Source organism: Natrix helvetica (assembly GCF_964273705.1).
Source record: "Natrix helvetica genome assembly, chromosome: 6".
In the NCBI taxonomy this organism is placed as follows: domain Eukaryota; kingdom Metazoa; phylum Chordata; class Lepidosauria; order Squamata; family Natricidae; genus Natrix; species Natrix helvetica.
The window spans coordinates 29,304,218-29,323,150 of record NC_138553.1 but is presented as its reverse complement, the minus strand read 5'-3'; the positions used below and the strand labels follow the sequence as shown (position 1 = coordinate 29,323,150).

General features: G+C 40.3%; 1 protein-coding gene across 1 annotated transcript in view; it reads right to left on the bottom strand.

Moving 5' to 3' along the window:
* TRIOBP (TRIO and F-actin binding protein) overlaps nt 1–18,933 on the bottom strand; it is a 67,663-nt gene that overhangs the window by 11,578 nt on the left and 37,152 nt on the right. The window contains exons 10-15 of the mRNA XM_081958506.1: nt 5,269–5,325; nt 4,719–4,787; nt 4,312–4,401; nt 2,758–2,867; nt 1,375–1,918; nt 57–152 (exon numbers count right to left, since the gene is read on the bottom strand). Of these exons, the coding sequence (XP_081814632.1) occupies nt 57–152; nt 1,375–1,918; nt 2,758–2,867; nt 4,312–4,401; nt 4,719–4,787; nt 5,269–5,325 (966 nt within the window). The remainder of the gene's footprint in view (nt 1–56; nt 153–1,374; nt 1,919–2,757; nt 2,868–4,311; nt 4,402–4,718; nt 4,788–5,268; nt 5,326–18,933) is intronic.

Genomic DNA, 18,933 nt, shown 5'->3' with positions numbered 1-18,933 from the left:
AGCGGAGAAAGAAAAAGCTGGAGAACGTAAAGATTATGTTGGGCTATTATCATTACCTGAGAAATGTATCCTTGGGGCACATGCCCATTTTTATGGAGGTTTGCCTCACTGTGGGAACGCAAGGACTCCAGCTGTGATCTCAGAACTTGGACCTGTTAGAAAAATGATTTAGCAGAATAACAAACCACCACCAAAGAATAATTTTCTGTTAACCTGAATCCCAGGTCATCAGGAAAGGCAAATTGACTTACTCCCTAATCCATCCACACACCCATGATGTCATGATAACATGTTGGCATGCTAATACATCAATTCAGTACATCCATTTTAAACTCCTTAATATTTCCCCCCTTTTATTGCTCCAAAATATCATAATCACTGCTGCATGGAAGTCAACTTCTATGTGACAGTGGATTTTAGAAGCTGCTGGCAACATTCAAGTGTCATTTTTCTAGCCAGATGACTGTATGCTCTGCCCACCATACTCAGACAGCTTCGAAGTACTATGTTGTTTCTGCAAGTAATGAAATATAGAACAGTTCCAGTGATCTCTGTGTGCTGGTTTGTGTCACATTATTATTTAGTATTATGAGCAAACCACAAAAGTTGCACAATAGCTTTATAGATGTTTCATTGCCTGTATTAAACTAATGGTTTGTTCCATTTTGCTTTAGTGTATCAGGAAAATCTAGCTACTGTGGTTTGTGAATCATAGTTTATATTTTATTCAACAAACTGTAGCTGAGCCAGACTTATGCGTGTGGAATGGCCAAGTGACTGAAATTTCATTGATGGATGTGTCAAAACTATTCAAAATGAACCTGGCCTGGGACATCTACTTTGCACAATGTTAAAAGCATGGAAGGGAGTCTTTTCCTATTCAATACCGTAGTGTTCTCAGTAGACCAGACTGATGGCATGCCATGTGGTTCAGTGGTTAGAATACAGTATTGCAGGCTAACTCTGCCCACAGCCTGGAGTTCAATCCTGACCAGCTCTAGGCTGACTCAGCCTTCCATCATTCTGAGGTCGATAAAATGAGGATTCAGATTGTTGGGGGCAATATGATGACACTGTAAACTACTCAGCGCTGTAAAGCACTGTGGAGCAGTGTATAAGTCTAAATGCTATTAGTAAGTGCTATCTCTGCAGAGCTTATGTTTCTCCGTCCTTCTTATTTCAACATGCTTCGAAGAGTCAGCATCAATAGCAGAAACAATTCAGAGAATGTGCACATTTGCATTGTTCAGGCTTGTGAAAAGGACAGAGGTATTTCCTCCCGCACATGTTGACTCAGGCCGTTACCACTGGCTACTTCTATTTATTTTATTTATTTATCGAATTTTAAAAGCACCCATTTCCCTTTTTCTCTACCTCTTTCTCCAGTGCTTCACTTGCGTCCTCAGGTTTCCCTTTGCCCTGGTTCAGCAGCACCATCAGTGGGGCCCGTTTGGACTCTTTTAGAGGCAGACGTTCCAGCTCCTGCCACTTCTTCTCAATGTCTTCACTTAGCCGACTCCTCTGAGCTTCCGTAAGAGGAGTCCCCTGAGGTTTCTTAGGACAAGGATTCTCTGCTGGGCCATCGGTTTGCAGGCCCCCACTGACTGAAGACTCAAACCACTTGCGTCTCTCTTCCGACCGGAGGGCCAGGTCCCGCTCCAACTCTTCCCGCTTGACTGCTCCATCTGAACTTCTTGTGCTCCCTCTTGACCGCTGAGGGGATCCCTGATTTAAAGCTAACCGCTGTTGTAAGGGGGATAATTCAACATAGTCAAAAGCCTGTTGCTGCCCTTCAGCTTTCCTGCTGCCAGCTCTGGATATCACCTCACTTCCTGTGTTGGGCTGCAGCTCAGTTCGGAAGGAACTCTTGGGGGATTTATTGTTGCAGAATGAGTTTTCCTTGTTGTGGTCAGATAGCCTGGAACCAGGAGGAAAGCCATGCAAAACTTAGAAGTAGAAATCATTCAGGAAGCGTTTGCAGAAACTGCCCACAAATGGATCTCCAATCTCAGTGTAGATGACACCCAGATCTGGAAGCCACCCAAATACAGTCAGCCCTATTATCCTACATAGTCATTCAAGAGGAACAAGTTCTCAAGAAGTTACAATCACTGGATTGTTGGAAATGTAACAAAACATTTGTGGTGAATAATCCTAGTAAATATTTTCACCTGGCTCAATTGGAGAGAAGGGCAGGCATTCCAGACTGATAGCATTGGATCAGACTGGACAACCTCTGGGAATCGGAAAGAGGCTAAGCACAACGATCTAAGTCTTAATCAACATTTAAAGAATGCTATATCCAATCTCATCAGGGCTGGAGAAAAGGGATTTCTGATCTAACTCTTAATCAACATTTAAAGAATGCTATATCCAATCTCATCAGGGCTGGGGAAAAGGGATTTCTGAAATCTAGAGAAGAACTATTGACCAATGCAGACAGTACTGACAGTAGTTTTCTCCACTCAACTCCATAAGAAACCTGTTTTCCACCAAAACCTTCACTCTGCAAGGCTCCTAAAGGCTATGCACGGACATTTTGATCAAGGGGGCGGGGTTTCGGGAGGCCAAAAATGCTGTATTCAGTGTATAAGATGCACCCAGATTTCCAGCCTCTTCTTTGAGGGAAAAAGGTGCGTCTTATACTCCGAAAAATACGGTATATCTGGCTGAATGCTGGAAAAACACAACTGCTCAAACATTCCTATAGATTGAATTTAATAATTTAATCATTAGTAAGTCTGATGCACCACATACTTTGTGACATCAGGCACACTTGCTGGTCGAATACTCTTCCTTAGAGCTTCAATCCAGTTCCGGCGGATTCCTGATGTCATTGCAGATAATGTAAAAACACCATCTTTAGTCTGGAAAAAAGAAACACACAAAATATGGCTTGATTGTAGACCTCAAGTGTACCTATGTTTCACCTTCAACATAGGAAAGGTAATGAGGCAAATGGAGGGCAGCATATACTGGCAACGGAATATATGTACCTCAGGACTGATCTGTGGAGTCCTTGGTGCTCTTTAAGCTTTGTTGTTTGCTTGCAATGTTTCATTTGCCTGAGAAGTTGGGAAATGAAACATCTGTAAGCAAACAACGGAGCTCAGAGAGTACTGAGAACTCCATATGCCAGCAAGTCCTACAAGTACATCTGTTTTCAGGTTTGGGTTTTGATAAAACAGGAAAATAGGAAACAGCCAGATTTCAAACAGGATAAAATCACATAAGAACTTCTTTATAAGCTAAGTATTACAGGTATTCCTCAACTTATGACTTGTTACTTAGCAACCGCTCAAAGTAAGGATGATCCCTGCCCCCCAGCCGTGGGATTCCAAATCTTTTCCTACTGGTTCTATGAGAGAGCGCTTCGCGCACGCATGCAGCATTCAAAGACCGCCCTCGGTGTCAGCACTGGTTAGCGGAGCTGTTGTTTAGCTCAGCTGAGGCACGGTAATCCACTCTGCCGCGCGAATCAACTGAGCTAAAAAAGCGAGGGAATATAGGACTAGGAACAGCAGTGGTGGGAGGGTGGGGCAACCAGAGGTGGTATTTGCCAGTTCTCCAAACGACTCAAAATTTCTGCTACCGGTTCGCCAGAATTGGTCCGAACCGGCTGAATACCACCTCTGCCTTCCCTAAACCTGATTTTGAATTTACAATGCCCACATCTCCCCATAGTAATGTGCTGGTTGGGTGCTTGGCAACCAGCTCACTTTTACAGTCATTTGCACATATTATATGATTGCACTTATGGCATTATTATTATTTTTTTGGCTGGTTTTCAGCATTTACTTCCAGGTCCCTTTAACAACCATTATCATGGTGTTTGATTAATGACCACTGCAAAAAATGCCAAAAAAACCCAGGTCCAGTCATGTGATGCCTTAAGATCACAATGATTCACAACTGAAATCATGGCCTCCATTACAGTCCTAAGTCAACTAACTGTAACTAAAGCTGGATCCCACTTGGTTTATCCCTCTGTTCAACAGTATTTAGGCAAACTGCAGGCTACTCCATTTGGAAAACTTCAACTGGGCCAATTCTACTCCGTCTCTTGGTAAACAGAAAGGTAAGCACTGGGGTTCCTTTCTGTTCTAACTTTATGACTGCGGTTTAGAAAATAATTTCAATTCACAAGGTAAATTGCCATCCTTTGCGTTTACATCGTTACAGTGGCTAAACGGAAGCATCTTCTCCACAACAGAATTAAAGAACTTTAGCGAATTCCTTGCTGGACTCAGTAAACAATGTGGCCTTTTACTTCATTTCCAAGCACTTTTTATTTCATTTCTGAGCACTTACATTTATCTGGAAGCCATAATTCCTCTGCACTGCATATTCTGTCACATCGGTGCAAGTACGTAGGTCAATTTCTCCATCTAGATCATCTGCCTGAAAAGACCTCCAGAACGTAAGTGTTATGCAAATCATCTAGTCCAGGAATTTCCTATCTCCAATCTACAACATTTCCAGCCTACTGGAGCCTCCTCCTTCACTTTATGTACTTCAGCTAAATAATTATTTCCAAGCTAAGCAATCCCATATTATCTTTTCAGTGTATGGAGAAGTACATGACACTTCTTTGTCACTTTTAAATAAGCACATCACTTCTACTTTCCCCCCAAGGAAATCCATACAATCGTTATACAGTACTCTTCCCTTGAATACCACATCCAAAAGATTCCATGCAGGCTAGGTCACTTTCTTACCTCTTCAGCATTGGAGTCCCTGTAGTACTTCAGGCTCGAATCTGTCAGCACAAACCAATGCTTTGTCCACTGTTGGCCAAACCATCAACCAAAGGAGAACAGGAAGACAAAATATAAGATGTGTTTGTTCTCAAAAACACACACCACTCAACACCTATACTGCTTAAAAAACACTCGGCCTCAGGTGTAGCCACTTAATTATGAAAAAGGGCTTCCCAATTTATTTGTCAGGCCATTTTTGACAAGGAACATGCAACAGAATTGTGAATCACAGAAGACATGTTAGGCAAAGTATCCATATTGGTATTTTACGGATATATATAATGCATTTATGATACAAAGCAAAAGCTTCTGTAAAGCATTACATTTAACTATAAAGAAAAATCAAAAGCATATTTAGTTTCCACATTTTTAAAAAGGGGGTTGGCATAAAACCATTATTTCAGCGGGAATAGAAGAAAAAGAAGAGTAAGAGTAAGAAGTGGAGTCCTAATAATTCTTCAAATGGAGAGGTGGGGGTGATTGGGCTCCAATAATTCTTCCACCTTACCTCTCCTGGCTCATCCAATATGGACATCCATCCCTTCTTGAAATTCAGAAGATCTGGCTGGAAAGAGAGATGAGATTTAATACAGATTAAACTGACCATTCCCTGTCCTTGTTCTCTCCAGTATGCAAGGATTATCATTCATAAATGTTGACAAAGAAGGTGGCACAATAGGACATTTCATGCATTCTAGAACAGTGGCCCCCAACCTTTTGGGCACCAGGGACCTGTTCCAAAGAGAGAGGTTTTTCCTTGGGCCAGAAGGGGCGTGGTTTTGCATGCTGCCTGCATCCCACGGATGGGGCTTCATTTTGCGTGGCCCTTTTTCTGGCATGCCACAACCCAGTGCCGATCCACAGACCGGCGGTTGGGGACCTGTGTTCTAGAAGATGGAAAAGGTTAGATTAAAGCATTGGGGAAGTATACAATAAACCCTTACGTCTGAAAACATGAAAAAGAAGTCACACATAGATCCACTACTACATTCTCCCTCCCTCCCCCCCCCAACTCTGCTTTACAACTACAAGTAACTCTCAAAGATTAGTTTCTGGGTTTTTTATTTTAGCCTTCTGGGAATTGTAGTAATAAGAAAAGGATTCAGATGAAAGTGTTTCCTTCCTTAAAGCTCTTACTTGGTTTCTATGCAGAAAGAAGATGAGAGACCACGTCCTCTACAGTATATCTCCCCAACCTATCTACACAACCAACCAGACCTCTTTTATGTATTCAAAACATCCATATCCCCCCATTTCCCTGAATCACAAGAATGTACATTAAAACACAAAGAATAGCAAGCATCTACACTTACAGCTTCCAGAATATCTAGGAGGCTTATAAGCTTATTTAAAAACAACAGGCACTCAAACAGGTCTTTCTCACTGTATCACTATATAAATACCTTTAGGGGAATAATAAGGATTACTGCTTTTCCTGTATTACAGTTGTAGAACTAAAAAGAAACATTTTGTTGGCCCAAATTCAGTTATTATATGTGTAGTAAAAGTGGTACTAAACCCCAAAGCAAAGTGAATGTATTGTCGCTCTAAAATAGAGGAAGGCTTTGTTCTTAATATAGTGTGTGCGAATATACATGTTATGTATATGTAGCAATGTTCTGGACTAGCTGACTATATTTGGTCAGATTTCTGTTACATTCCATTTTCAAAGAATTAAAACATAATTTTATTTATTACTTGATACCCAGACTTTCCTCAGGGTAGATAAGCATTTACTGCCATATAAGCTGTTATGATACGGTACATACACGATATGCTACTTATTCTATTCTTGGCTCCATCCCCCACTTGCTTATGGCAGACAAAAGTAGAGATTTTAACAAAAAAATAAATAAACTTTCCTAAGTTCTGGTAACTCATAAGGCAGGAACAACATATAAAAAGTGAGCTGTATTGTTTTAACAGCTTCATGTACTGGTGTTATTTAACATTAATGTTGTTTGTACAATACCTTTATTAGCTCATACTTATTAAATTTGTTTGCATAACCACATTAAATCTCAAATAAATTAGTAATCACATATCTGATAATTAGATAGACATAATGCAGCAACAACAATACAGAAATTGGCTGCCACAGCCTTCTTTTGGGTTGTTTTCTTGATTTCATAACGTTGCCTACAGCCCTTGCATTCCATGGGGCTCCCCATCCAGGACTAAGTCAGAAGCTCCTTTTCTCTGAGACATTTTAAAAGGTGCTTAATCCATGGTGATTAATAAACACGTTTAAATTTACCTATACGAATAAGTAATTAGACTTGAAATAAATGAGCTGCCCACATTTTTTTCCAGAAAAAAAGACACATTTTTTTTAATCATTTACACAAATTATCCCTTATGGATAGCATCTTTTTGTGTATTTGCAAAAAAAAAAAAAATGAACTTTTTTTAAAAGGCTATCATCCTCCACTATGAATCACATCTTTAAAAAAATGCATTTTCCTTTTTCCTCGTACAAGACACGGCACAAAAATATCATAGTTAAGCTTTGCTTAATATAGGAGGTGTAATATATAAATATTAGAATCACCCACTCAAGGCTGTGGCACAAGTCAGATTTGAGAAAAAAACTTAATGTAAAAGAGGCAGTAGAAACTTCTCAGGTGAGCCAGAAGTTTTCCACCTTTGCCATTCCCTTCCTGTTTCTGCTAGCAAACTCTTACGCCTTATAAACATAGGTAGGGTGGATGCCATTCAAACCAAATTTGTAACGCCACACATGCCAGCTGTTGCAGCACCCCAACCAGTTTGGCTTCCTTGTTCAGGACAGCTGCCGTAGGAAGATCGCTCTGGTTTCAGACAAACAAAAAGGTTACCAACCCCCTTCAAACACAGAACACAACAGTATTTGGATGCACTGTGTAGTTCTGGCGTCATAATAAAGAAAAATAAGACGCCAACAACAATATTTAAATCGGTTATCTAAGCTCTGTTTACACAAGCAAAATGAGCCTAGGCTTCAAACCCTATAGAATATATGAAATAATATATCCATACCAGAGAACTGTCTGCAGCAAGAAAAGCATTGATAGAGAAACCATCCAATGACCTCATCTGCCACATTCTCCACTCGGGGCCACAGTGTTTAGAAGCAGTTCTTGGATGGATCCTCAGATCTCGCTGAGTTTCCAATACTTCTAAGAAAGGATCAAGTTGAGTCTGCCAATCCAGCTGGAAGGAAACTTTCTCTGCTTTCATCTCAAAGGACTGAGTTTGGTTACACCCAGGCTGATGGGCAGGCGTACCAAAGCATGTGTGCTATGCCCATCCCAGATTGTACAACCTGATTTGATACAGGGGAAGGCCACCTGTTGCTACAACTATGAATCCCAGCCTATCATTTCGGTTAGTTTTGTAGGTGGCTTCCGACACGAATGTGACTTAGTTTGCTGAGGTGCAGAAACTTGATATCAATAGGAAAACACAAAGAAAAAAAACCCACTACATGGAAACTAGAGCCGGGAAAGCAAGGTTTTCTCATTTCTCATCTCTATGTTTCTAGCCACTGGAAAGTGAGAGATGGTGTCAAGACATTGAATGTGTGAAGACAACAGGGAAATTAGGATCTTTTCTATCTACATCAGGGGTGTCCAAACTTGGGAACTTTAAGACTTGTGGACTTCAACTCCCAGAATTCCCCGGCTGGGGAATTCTGGGAGTTGAAGTCCACAAGTCTTAAAGTTCCCAAGTTTGGACACCCCTGATGTACATCCTCAGTATTTGTCCATTGGTATTTAATAGATGGCAGTTCTTGGGTTTCTTAGCATAGCAGGAAATGCCAATACCTTTTGGTACCCAGCAAGATTTCTGCCATTCCTGACTTGGAACATTTAAAAAAAGAAATGCTTAATTTTAAAAAAGCATCAGCTAATGACATTGCTTTTACTTTCCAATGCCAATCAGCTCCACAAGTACAGGTAGTTCTCAGCTTACAACAGTTCATTTAGTAACTGTTCGACGCTACAAAGGCACTGAAAAAAGTGACTTATGACCATTATTCATACTTATGACCATTGCAGCCTCTCCATAGTCATGTGATCAACATTTAGGCACTTGGCCACTGACTCTTGTTTCTGACGGTTGCAGTGTCCCTGTGATCAGCTTTTGTGACCTTTTAAAAAGATAAATCAACGGGGAAGCCAAATTCGCTTAACAACCAGGTTACTAACTTAACAACTTCAGTGATTCATTTAACGACTGTGATAAGAAAGGTCGTAAAACGATGCAAAATCCAGTTAACGACTATCTTGCTTGGCAATGAAAATTCTGGGCTCAATTGGGGCCATAAGTCCAGGACTATCTGTATTTTTTTAAAAAAATAAAAATGATGGACAGCTGCTACGAGTTTTATTTGGATGTATGCCAGTTTAAAAAAGGATAAAAAATATATATATAAGAGGCAGCACTTAGCAGGAGAAGGGAGATGAAATTATCCCATCTGAATGAGGAAGAGCCCCTCAGCAGCTATTTCACAACAGGGGCTGTGATCTATTCTCAAACTGGTCCTCGCACTCCCAACTGTTGCAGTGTCCTTGCGGCCATGCGATTGTGATCCAGGGACTTGGCAACCACCTTGCATTTATAATGCTTGCAGCATTCCAGAGTCACATGATCGCCATTTTGGACCCAGATTGGGCACAGATTGTTGGGGGCAATATGTGGACTCTGTAGACCACTTAGAGAGGGCTGTAAAGCACTGTGAAGCCGTATACAAGTCTAAATGCTATTACTATTGGCGGACTTCCCAATCAGCTTCCCACAAGCAAAGCCAATGAGGAAGTTGGAGTTACTTAATGACTGCATGATTCACTTAGCAACTGGGGCAAAAAGGCTTGCAAAACCAGGTGTGGCCACATGATGGTTCCCTTAAGACCACTTCACTTAACGGCAGAAATTCTAGTCCTGATTGTGGTCAAAAAGTGAGGACTGCCTCTAGCCCACCACTCTAAAGAGATTTATTTCAATTTCAATAGATTCCTACGTGCCAGAAAGGTAAGGACAATCAAAGTCATGAAGAAAATGTGCAAATTTTTGTTTCGGTACCTGAAAGAGCTGCAGGGTAATTTTCTTGCCTATTAGCTAAGTCTCATGTATGCATTCTACCATAATATTTTATAGCAGTAATTTTATTTGTCTCCTAATACGATCTGATAGCTTATTAGTAACCTTGATTTTTACTAAGTATTGTATCTTTTTATTCTTGATGAATGTATTTTATTCTTCTTATGTACACTGAGAACATATGCACCAAAGACAAATTCTTTGTGTGGCTAATCACACTTGGCCAATAAAGAATTCTATTCTATTCTACCTGGTATCTATGCAATGGATTCAAAATGGTGGAAATTGATGTCTTTTTAAATGGCCTAAGCCCAAAGTCTTGGAAGGACCAATTATTCTCTAGGAACTTCAACAACTACACTAGGACCTACCACATACATTATATATAATTCTGATCGTTTCCCATCAGGTTATAGAAGAGCTCTAAAATATCATATCATACATGCAGTCCTTGACTTACGATCATAATGGTGACCAGAACTTCTGTTGCTAAGCAATGCAGTTATTAAGTGAGTCATACACAACTTTACAACTGATACCACCTGTCTCCCACGGCACCTGCCCAATCAATTTGATCCAGCACAGTTGGTGTACTCGTAAACAATGTCATCTAATGGGATCCTGGAAATCTGCCTTCTCTCTGCAACAGCACCTGCCCTCTGAAACAAGGGTCCCAAGCAAAATTCAGATGGTCCTGATCCTAATGGCCCCATTATTATAAAAGGGGCTACTTCTAGCTGCCCATGACCAAGCCTTAAGAACTAGCCCATACAAAAATTGAGAAGACAGCAACAGACAGCAAATGTCGTCTTTACAAAGAAGTGGGAGAAATGGTGGATGCCAAGTTAGCTGCTGGAAGAGGCCTGCTGCACCGACGGACTACAAATGGCATGACAAACTAGGGTTTTGGAGGGATGGGGGAGGGAGAGGCTGTTTCTCAAGAAGCTAAAAGACGAATCAGCTTTGAATCCTTGGTATGCCGAAAGAGCCCCTCCCTTCTGCAACCAGCGCCAGATTCCATCACAACAATGGCACATTAGAATATCTGCAAGAAATACCATTTGCCTGCGAGCAAAAACCTGGTGCAACCACAAAATAGACAAAGTAATAGCAAATGATAAAGCTAAAATGCTCTGGGGTTCTATAATTCAAACAGACAAGCACCTGCCACATAACACCCCAGACATAAGACTTATTGATAAGATAAACAAGAAAAGAAAAGTCTGGATACTGGATCTGGCAGTACCTGGAGACAGCAGAAAAGAAATGAAGGAACTAGAGAATATTGCAAAATACAAAAACATGCAAATGGAAGTAGAGCAATTGTGGCAAAAGAAAGCAAAAATAGAACCAACGTCTCTTAAGTTGTCAATTTTTTTGTAATACAATTTTATTGAATAGTCGATCTTGGCACCTTCTACATATACAGATATTCTATATATCGGGGGGGGGTCAAACTCGATTTCATTGGGGGCCACATTAGGGTTGTGTTTGATCTCGAGGGGGTCAGGGGGGGCACGGGTAGCTCATGTCAGGGGTGCGATGGTGGCCCTAGTTCTCTGGCAGCAAAAACAGGCTCCCGAGGTCCATTTTCAGCTGCAATGGCCTCCTGAAACCCTCAGCCCACAAAAACGGGAGGTGCCTCTGCCCGCAAAAAACGGAGCTTGGGAGGAGCTCCATTTTTGCGGTCAGAAGCACCACAGGTTGGTCCTTCGCTGTTTCCAGGGCAGCCCCGCAGGCCAAGATTTAAGCACCCCGGAGACCAGATGCAGCCTGCGGGCCTTGACTTTGACACCCCGGGCTATACATTAACAAGAATAGTAGAAAAGATGTGTCCTACAAGAAAACAACCAGCAGCAAATTAAATAACATCGTTAAGTATTACATTTCAGCCTAAAACAACATGCTACAAGAGAGAATAGAATAACAGAGTTGGACCTTGGAGGTCTTCTAGTCCAATCCCCTACTTAGGCAGGAAACCCTATACCACATGTAGTAAAGTGTGTGTGTGTGTGTGTGTGTGTGTGTACACGCACTCATGTGCATTTCAAAAATCCTCCTGCAAGTCTGAAGAGGCCTATGCTGCATGAGATTAAAAAGAATAAAATTTGCTTACCCTGTTAAAATGAAGTTGATCAGGAATATGATAATAGTGTGCAAGTACGCCAAGAATGTAAATACCAAAGAAGGAGAGGAATTGCTTAGAATGGCAAAAGGGGAGAAGAAGAAGAAAGGAATGCTCATAAGACATCAGCCAAGTGTGAGGTCTAGTTGTTTTATAGCAAGATTGCATAAAAGGGGAGTCAACAGTTCCTGAGAGAATGACAAATATCTTGGACGTCTGAGAGGTTTGGGGGCCACCTCTCATGCTCCTAAGGCAGGGGTGTCCAAACTTGGGAACTTTAAGACTTGTGGACTTCAACTCCCAGAATTCCCCAGCCAGCCGGGGAATTCTGGGAGTTGAAGTCCACAAGTCTTAAAGTTCCCAAGTTTGGACACCCCTGTCCTAAGGATAAAAACTAAATAATAAAGCCATAATGTTCTGAACAGTTTCCTCCAAGTCAAAAACAGAAGCCATGTGGGAAAAAAGGGAGGCTAAATAAGTCAGGAGTCTTTGGAGCATAATATATTATTATTAACAACAACAACAACAACAACAACAACAACAACAACAAAAGTAGCTCAATGAAATTGTTGAGCAGTTTAAGCAGACTGGTTTTCTGGCCAAATTGGTTTCTTTGCCTATGGCTATTTCACAGGATTGTGGGAGAGGATTAAAATGGCACAAAGTCCATGCAAACTTTGGGCACCAAGTCAAGAGAAAGTATAAAGCAACCTGTAGCATGGACATTAGGACATCCCTCCAATTCCATTCCTACTTTTGATTTACAGTGGCTTATCTTGGCAGGGAAAGGCATAATCTTTTTCACATGCAAGTCAAACATATACTGCCAAAACCAATTAGTACATTTAAATAGACAAAAGTTAGCGCACCAATTCCCTGTTACCCAGGCGTTTGGTCGCAAGAGCTGACCAAATAATAATAATATAAACTTGATGAAAAGGAGGGGAGTTCGAATTTCACTGTTGTCGGTGGCTGTGCAATCTACCTTTCCTCAACTTAAGACTTTCAGATACACAAGACATCCTACTATTATTAGCCAGCATAGCTCTATGTAGTCCACACACCTGAGTCTATAATGATGAATTAGTTAATTAAGGGATTACTCAATGAATACATTAAAGCATTTTTGGTCACTGTGCAGTTATGCTAAAACGAAACTCAGCCATCTGCAAGCAAGGATCTGATCCTAACCAAACTTCATGATCCGACATAAAAGGCTGCTGTTATCTACAATCTCTCTGAACTGTGCCACATGAAATTGGAAAACAACAACCTACTCGTGTTTTTCAGAAATGAGGTTACAGAACCCAATTGAAAGTGTTTCACAGAATCCATCAAATCAGAATGGTTCATCACAATTAAATACTGTATCCACCCAAAAGCAAACAGGACTTCGTAACTAAGGCAGAGAAAAAGCAAGCAAACAACAAGCCCTTTAATAAAAAGGTTATGTGACAGAGAATGAGAAATGTTCTGGACACAGCGCTAGAGAAAACCAAACATGGCATGGTGTTCTCCACATTAACTACAACCACTTCTGTCCTTTGAAAAATAAATCCGGCTTTCTCTACCTGGCACCTTACTAACAATGTGTCGGGACTGTCATAATCAAAACCCACAGTTCAACCTATCTTGAGGATACCAAGCTAAGAACATCTATAAAAGGCCTGAGCAAGATTTAAAATTTTCTTTAGAGCAGCACTGAATTACCCTGGCAGTGTACAATCTTTGGGTGAACAAAGGTCACACATAACATTTGAGGGGGAAGTGAGAGTGACTCACTTCCCCCTCAGGTTGGGGCTGAGTTTTATTTTTATATATATGTAGTCCTTGAATTACGGCCATACATGACCCTGGAGTTATAGTTATAAGTCATTAAAAGGGTCATTGTGCGACCGTACCCGATTTAACAATCTTTTTTGCAGCGGTCATTAAACAAACCTGTTTTAGTGAATGGGTGTGGGGAGGAATTGTTTTTGGGTTTTTTTTGCCAAAAACCAGCTGAAAACTGACAAAATAAAACCCTACTGAAGATTGTGGTCACATGAATTCTGGAACTGGGTCATAAGTAGTTTTTGGAAAGTCTGCTAGAATTTATTAAGTGAAGACTACCTATGCGTATAAGTTTCATTAAAAGATTTTAAAAAGAATATACAAATTAACCAAGAACTAATATAAAGAAAAGAAAGAGAAGAAAGGAGAAGAGAGAAAAAGAGACAAAAGGGCAAAAAGATAAAAAGAAATGGAAGAAATTTCAGATTTTCTTTGCAGCAAATACACCAGGGGTGTCCAAACTTGACAACTTTAAGACTTGTGGACTTCAACTCCCAGAATTCCCCAGCCAGCTGGCTGGGGAATTCTGGGAGTTGAAGTCCACAAGTCTTAAAGTTGCCAAGTTTGGACACCCCTGAAATACACGAACAATTACAATATTCTCTCATATTCTATGTCTGCAAAAAGGAAAGGCCTCTTTTTTCTATTCACTATTTTTGTTTAAATCGTCAAAACCACAGCTCTTTTTTTTCCTGATTTATGTCTATAAAGGCTTTCAGGCAGCAATAAAATGCTGAGGGCTGAGTTTTGGAACATTTCACCTTAATTTAGTGACACATCTATTTATCCAGTATTTCATCCTAGTCATACCCACAGGAACATTAAGGAACGTCAAGCAACCTGAAAAAGGATACCTGAGGACTGCAAGCAACTTTAGAGGCTTCGCGCACCTGGTTCCGCTGACCTGGATTCAAATTTCCAGCTTCAGAGCTTCGCTCTCTCTTGCAAGACTTAGCACATTTTTCAACACTCCTTGTGGTTTAAACTTGGAAGAAACTCTATATATGCGATATTATCATTCAAGGATACTAAATCAACTTGAATTGTTAAGAGATTTTGAGTTTATTTATAAAAGAGTTGCATGTAAATTTCTTTAACATTAGAAAGCAAAGTTAAAAAATATTTTTTTTACCCCACTTCACTGCAGATATAAACATCCTTATGCAAAACAGTATAATTTGCATAGGAAAAATAAGCTCATTCCCCCCCCCCCACAAAGTGCTATAATAATGAATGGCTACCTTTGGCTGCACTGGACCAGACTACTACAAGGTCATTCCAATTTGCAAATTCAGATCTGAAACCATCACTGTAAGATGTACCAGTCAAAGAAATGTTACACATACATATTGCAAAAGGATAACCTATTTGTGGGTTTGAAAAATACAACTTTTGCTGTACGTTTTTAAAAAAAAGCAATGCCCCCTGATACGCTTTTCTGATAGGTTGTTAATATTTATTGTTTCTGATTCTGCTCAGATGTAAATTAAATCAATTTTTAATACAATGTAAATCAAAGGAACTTTTAAAAAGAAATTGGCCATTCACTCAGATTGCCTCTCTTTTATACAAATTAGATATGCCTCAACTTACACACTTTTGATAAGCGACGGATCAAAGTTATGAGGGCCCTGAAAATAACCTAGTCGTCGTATTTATGAAGGTCACAGCATCCCATCAAGGTTAAATAATCACGATCAGCATCCTGCAATCATGTGATCGCCATTTGCAATCTTCCAAGCCAGCTTCCAATAAGCAAAGTCAGTGAGGAAGCTGGCAGGAAAGGTCGCAGTCAAATGGGTGCCCTGCTTAACGACTGCATCACTTAATGTTGAATTTTCCACTCCAATTGTGCTTGCAATTCGAGGACTACCTGTATACACAGGTGATTATGTAAGAACATCTTATAAACGGTCCCTTCCAATGTACACATCATAAATAAACATATCTGTGAAATATACACAAAGGCTCACTTTTCTGAATTTGATACTTCTATAAAAATTATAAAAATAGGATCGGCAACATCCGATGATGGATAGGGCACAAGAATAACAATTGTCCCAGCTTCATTTCCCTCCTCACAGCTTCTTGCCCACCTCCCTTTGTAACCCAGGTGGGCTAGAAGCTGCAGGGGAAATGGAGCTGGGAGAATTTTGTCTGCAGTTTAGCCTTTCTTCCTTTCCCCCCATCTTTTCCCCCAAACAAGCTTTCAGTTGTTTCAGCATTAGTCCTCCCCTGCCCCATATGCTTTTCCACAACCCAGCCCATCACCCTTTCAGGAACTACCTGGACTAGAAAGGGAGGACAGAAGTTGTGAGGGGGACAATGAAACTGGGGCAAAGCTCACACAGCTTCTAGGCCACCTGAACTAGAAAGGAAGACACTGTTGAGGAAGAGTAAGGTGCTTCATCCCTCGGCTTCACAACTAGGCCATTCTGAAAATGGACCCCAAAGGTGGATAAAAATATCAAATCCAGTCTAAACATCTGGCTGACTATGTGATGAACTATACTAATAAAAAACCAAAGATAACAATGTTCAGCTCAATTCTGACTTAGGTTTTGGTATTAGCAATTTGAGAAGTAGCAAAAAAAAAAAAGTTCCATTTACTGTGTGGAATATAAAACACATGTAACAGAAGAGATTCTAATGTAATGATATATACAAGACATCATTCATTCAACTTCCCTTAATTCTTTTTAAAGCATGACTACAGAAATTAGGAATAGATCATGCAAACAAGCAAACATGTATTAGATTCTGCCAACCATAGGTTGTGTTTTTTTTATAACTACTTTCCACAAAAATACATACCGGTAGTTCCTTTACTCAAGTTACTTGCATAAATCATATCCATGCAACTCTTTTGGTTTAAATACTGTAAATGCTCACTAACTCTAATGCCTAGATTGTTTTCATAGAAATAGTTAATGGAGAAGACAAGAATAGATTGAGTGACAAGGCTCTTGCCATAATGCTAAACCAGGAGTTTTCCATTCAAAGAATAAATAGCCTCAAACTCCTGTATTGCCAAGTTCACAGTAATCAGAACTCCCAATTCTTATACATGCCAAGTCTTAAAATTATATCATACTAGGCCAAGGGTTGGCAATCACCGAGCCATCATTATTTGCATTTTTTTTTGTGGATAAAGTTGAAAGGATGTATTTTGACTACTTGCATATTATTTTGGAATATTTGTAGATCTTGAACATGTCCACAAGACGTCTGCAGAGATGACAACTATAGTTGCTTAATGGGCCCATGCTACTGCTGGGCCCATACTTGAGGAAAATATTCAATGCCTCCTTCAGGGGAATATCCCCTTCCACCAGGGGTGAAATCTACTTACCTTTGCTACCGGTTTGCAAATGTGAATGCGCAAGTGCATGTGCTCCACTTGTACCTGCCATCTCTGCGCATGCGCAGGACCTTCCGTGCATGTGCAGAATATCAAAAACGGATGTGATGATGTCTGGGCGGGTGGGCAGAGCCTGCTACTGAGCGCGCCTGCAGAGGTAAGTAGAACAGCGAGGGACGTTCCGCTGTGCTGCGTGATTTAGACTAGCCAGAAAGCAGTAAATCCTGCTTTCTAGCTAATATAAATTGCGGGTCACAGCTGATCGTTGGAAACACCAGTTCGCTTGAACCAGTACCATGTTTTTACTACCAGTTCGCGTGAACTGGTAGCTTTTTTTACTACCAGTTCGGATGAACTGGTCCGAACCGGTAGCATTTCACCCCTTGCCTTCCAGCCAAAGGAGGGTGATTTAAAAGTTGTCTATTGACCGAGAATTCTGTACAATTGTATCAGTCTTAAAAATTCAATTTCTGAGAAAAGGAATCTAAACATATGGTTCATGTTCTTGACACATTTCACTTACAGTTTTTGGCGATGATCTGCAGTGAAACTGGGAAATGGTGAATGCAGTTCTTCTGGAGCTTTTGGACCTCACTGTTGCTTTCAGAATTATCAACAAGACACCCTACTAGATTATCTGATGGAATTGGGCCTTATAGGAGAAGCTTTTACTGTAGTTTCAGCCTTTCATCTAAAGCAATACTCAGAATGTGGTGGTTGGGAACTTCTATTTAATATTAAAGCTTTGATCTAAAGCAGGGGTGTCCAAACTTGGGAACTTTAAGACTTGTGGACTTCAACTCCCAGAATTCCCCAGCCAGCCATGCTGGCTGGGGAATTCTGGGAGTTGAAGTCCACAAGTCTTAAAGTTCCCAAGTTTGGACACCCCTGATCTAAAGTATTCCATAGATTCCCTTGTGTTCTCTCTGCAGTGTAACATCTACATCAAATTGCAGGGGAGCACAATAGCAGGGTGTTATCCAGACTGATGAGCCCAGTTCCAGTGTTTATTAGCATTCAGATATTTTACCTCTGAATCTCGCTTACGTCCGATAATGGATTGGATGAAGGAGAACAAGGTGAAACTTATGTAATATTAATGTGTTACTGATAAATAGGTAACTCAACTCAGTGACTGAGGTCCAGACTCTTTTGTACAGGGTTGTACTCCTCCAGAAAGAGAAGTTCCATACTCTGTTGAGTGTTTCCTCAACCTTCAGATTTACTGAATTCAAAGAGGGCAATTATAGCAAAAGAGTATTTGCACAATTGTGGGTAATGCCAATTCACTAATAATTATTCTAGGCTAGCAGCATTTAATGAGAATGACTATGCTGACTACACCTGACTATTGCAACTTACTGTACATGGGCTACTCTTAAAAAGCGTCTAGCAACTGCAGTACAACTACTGTAGTATAAAATGTTTCAGTCTAAATATATATGGTTTTGCTTATGTCAGGAATTACTTTTCCTTGCATGAATTTGTTAAAATAGATAGAAGAGTGAGAGTCCCTTTTGAAGATGTCCTTGCTATGAGAGGTTTGCTGGGGAATTCTGGGAGTTGGAAATCCACACATTAAAGCTGCCAAGATTGAGAAACACTGATCTAAAAGTCTTTGTGGGCATATCTTTTACTAGTTTTTCATGTTAATATTGATGGTGATTCATATTTTTATTTTTGGGAATTGTTAAAAAATGATAGATGGTTTGAATATTGTTGGGGTAGAAAGATGGAACATAAATCAAACAATGTTTCACAAACTATATTGG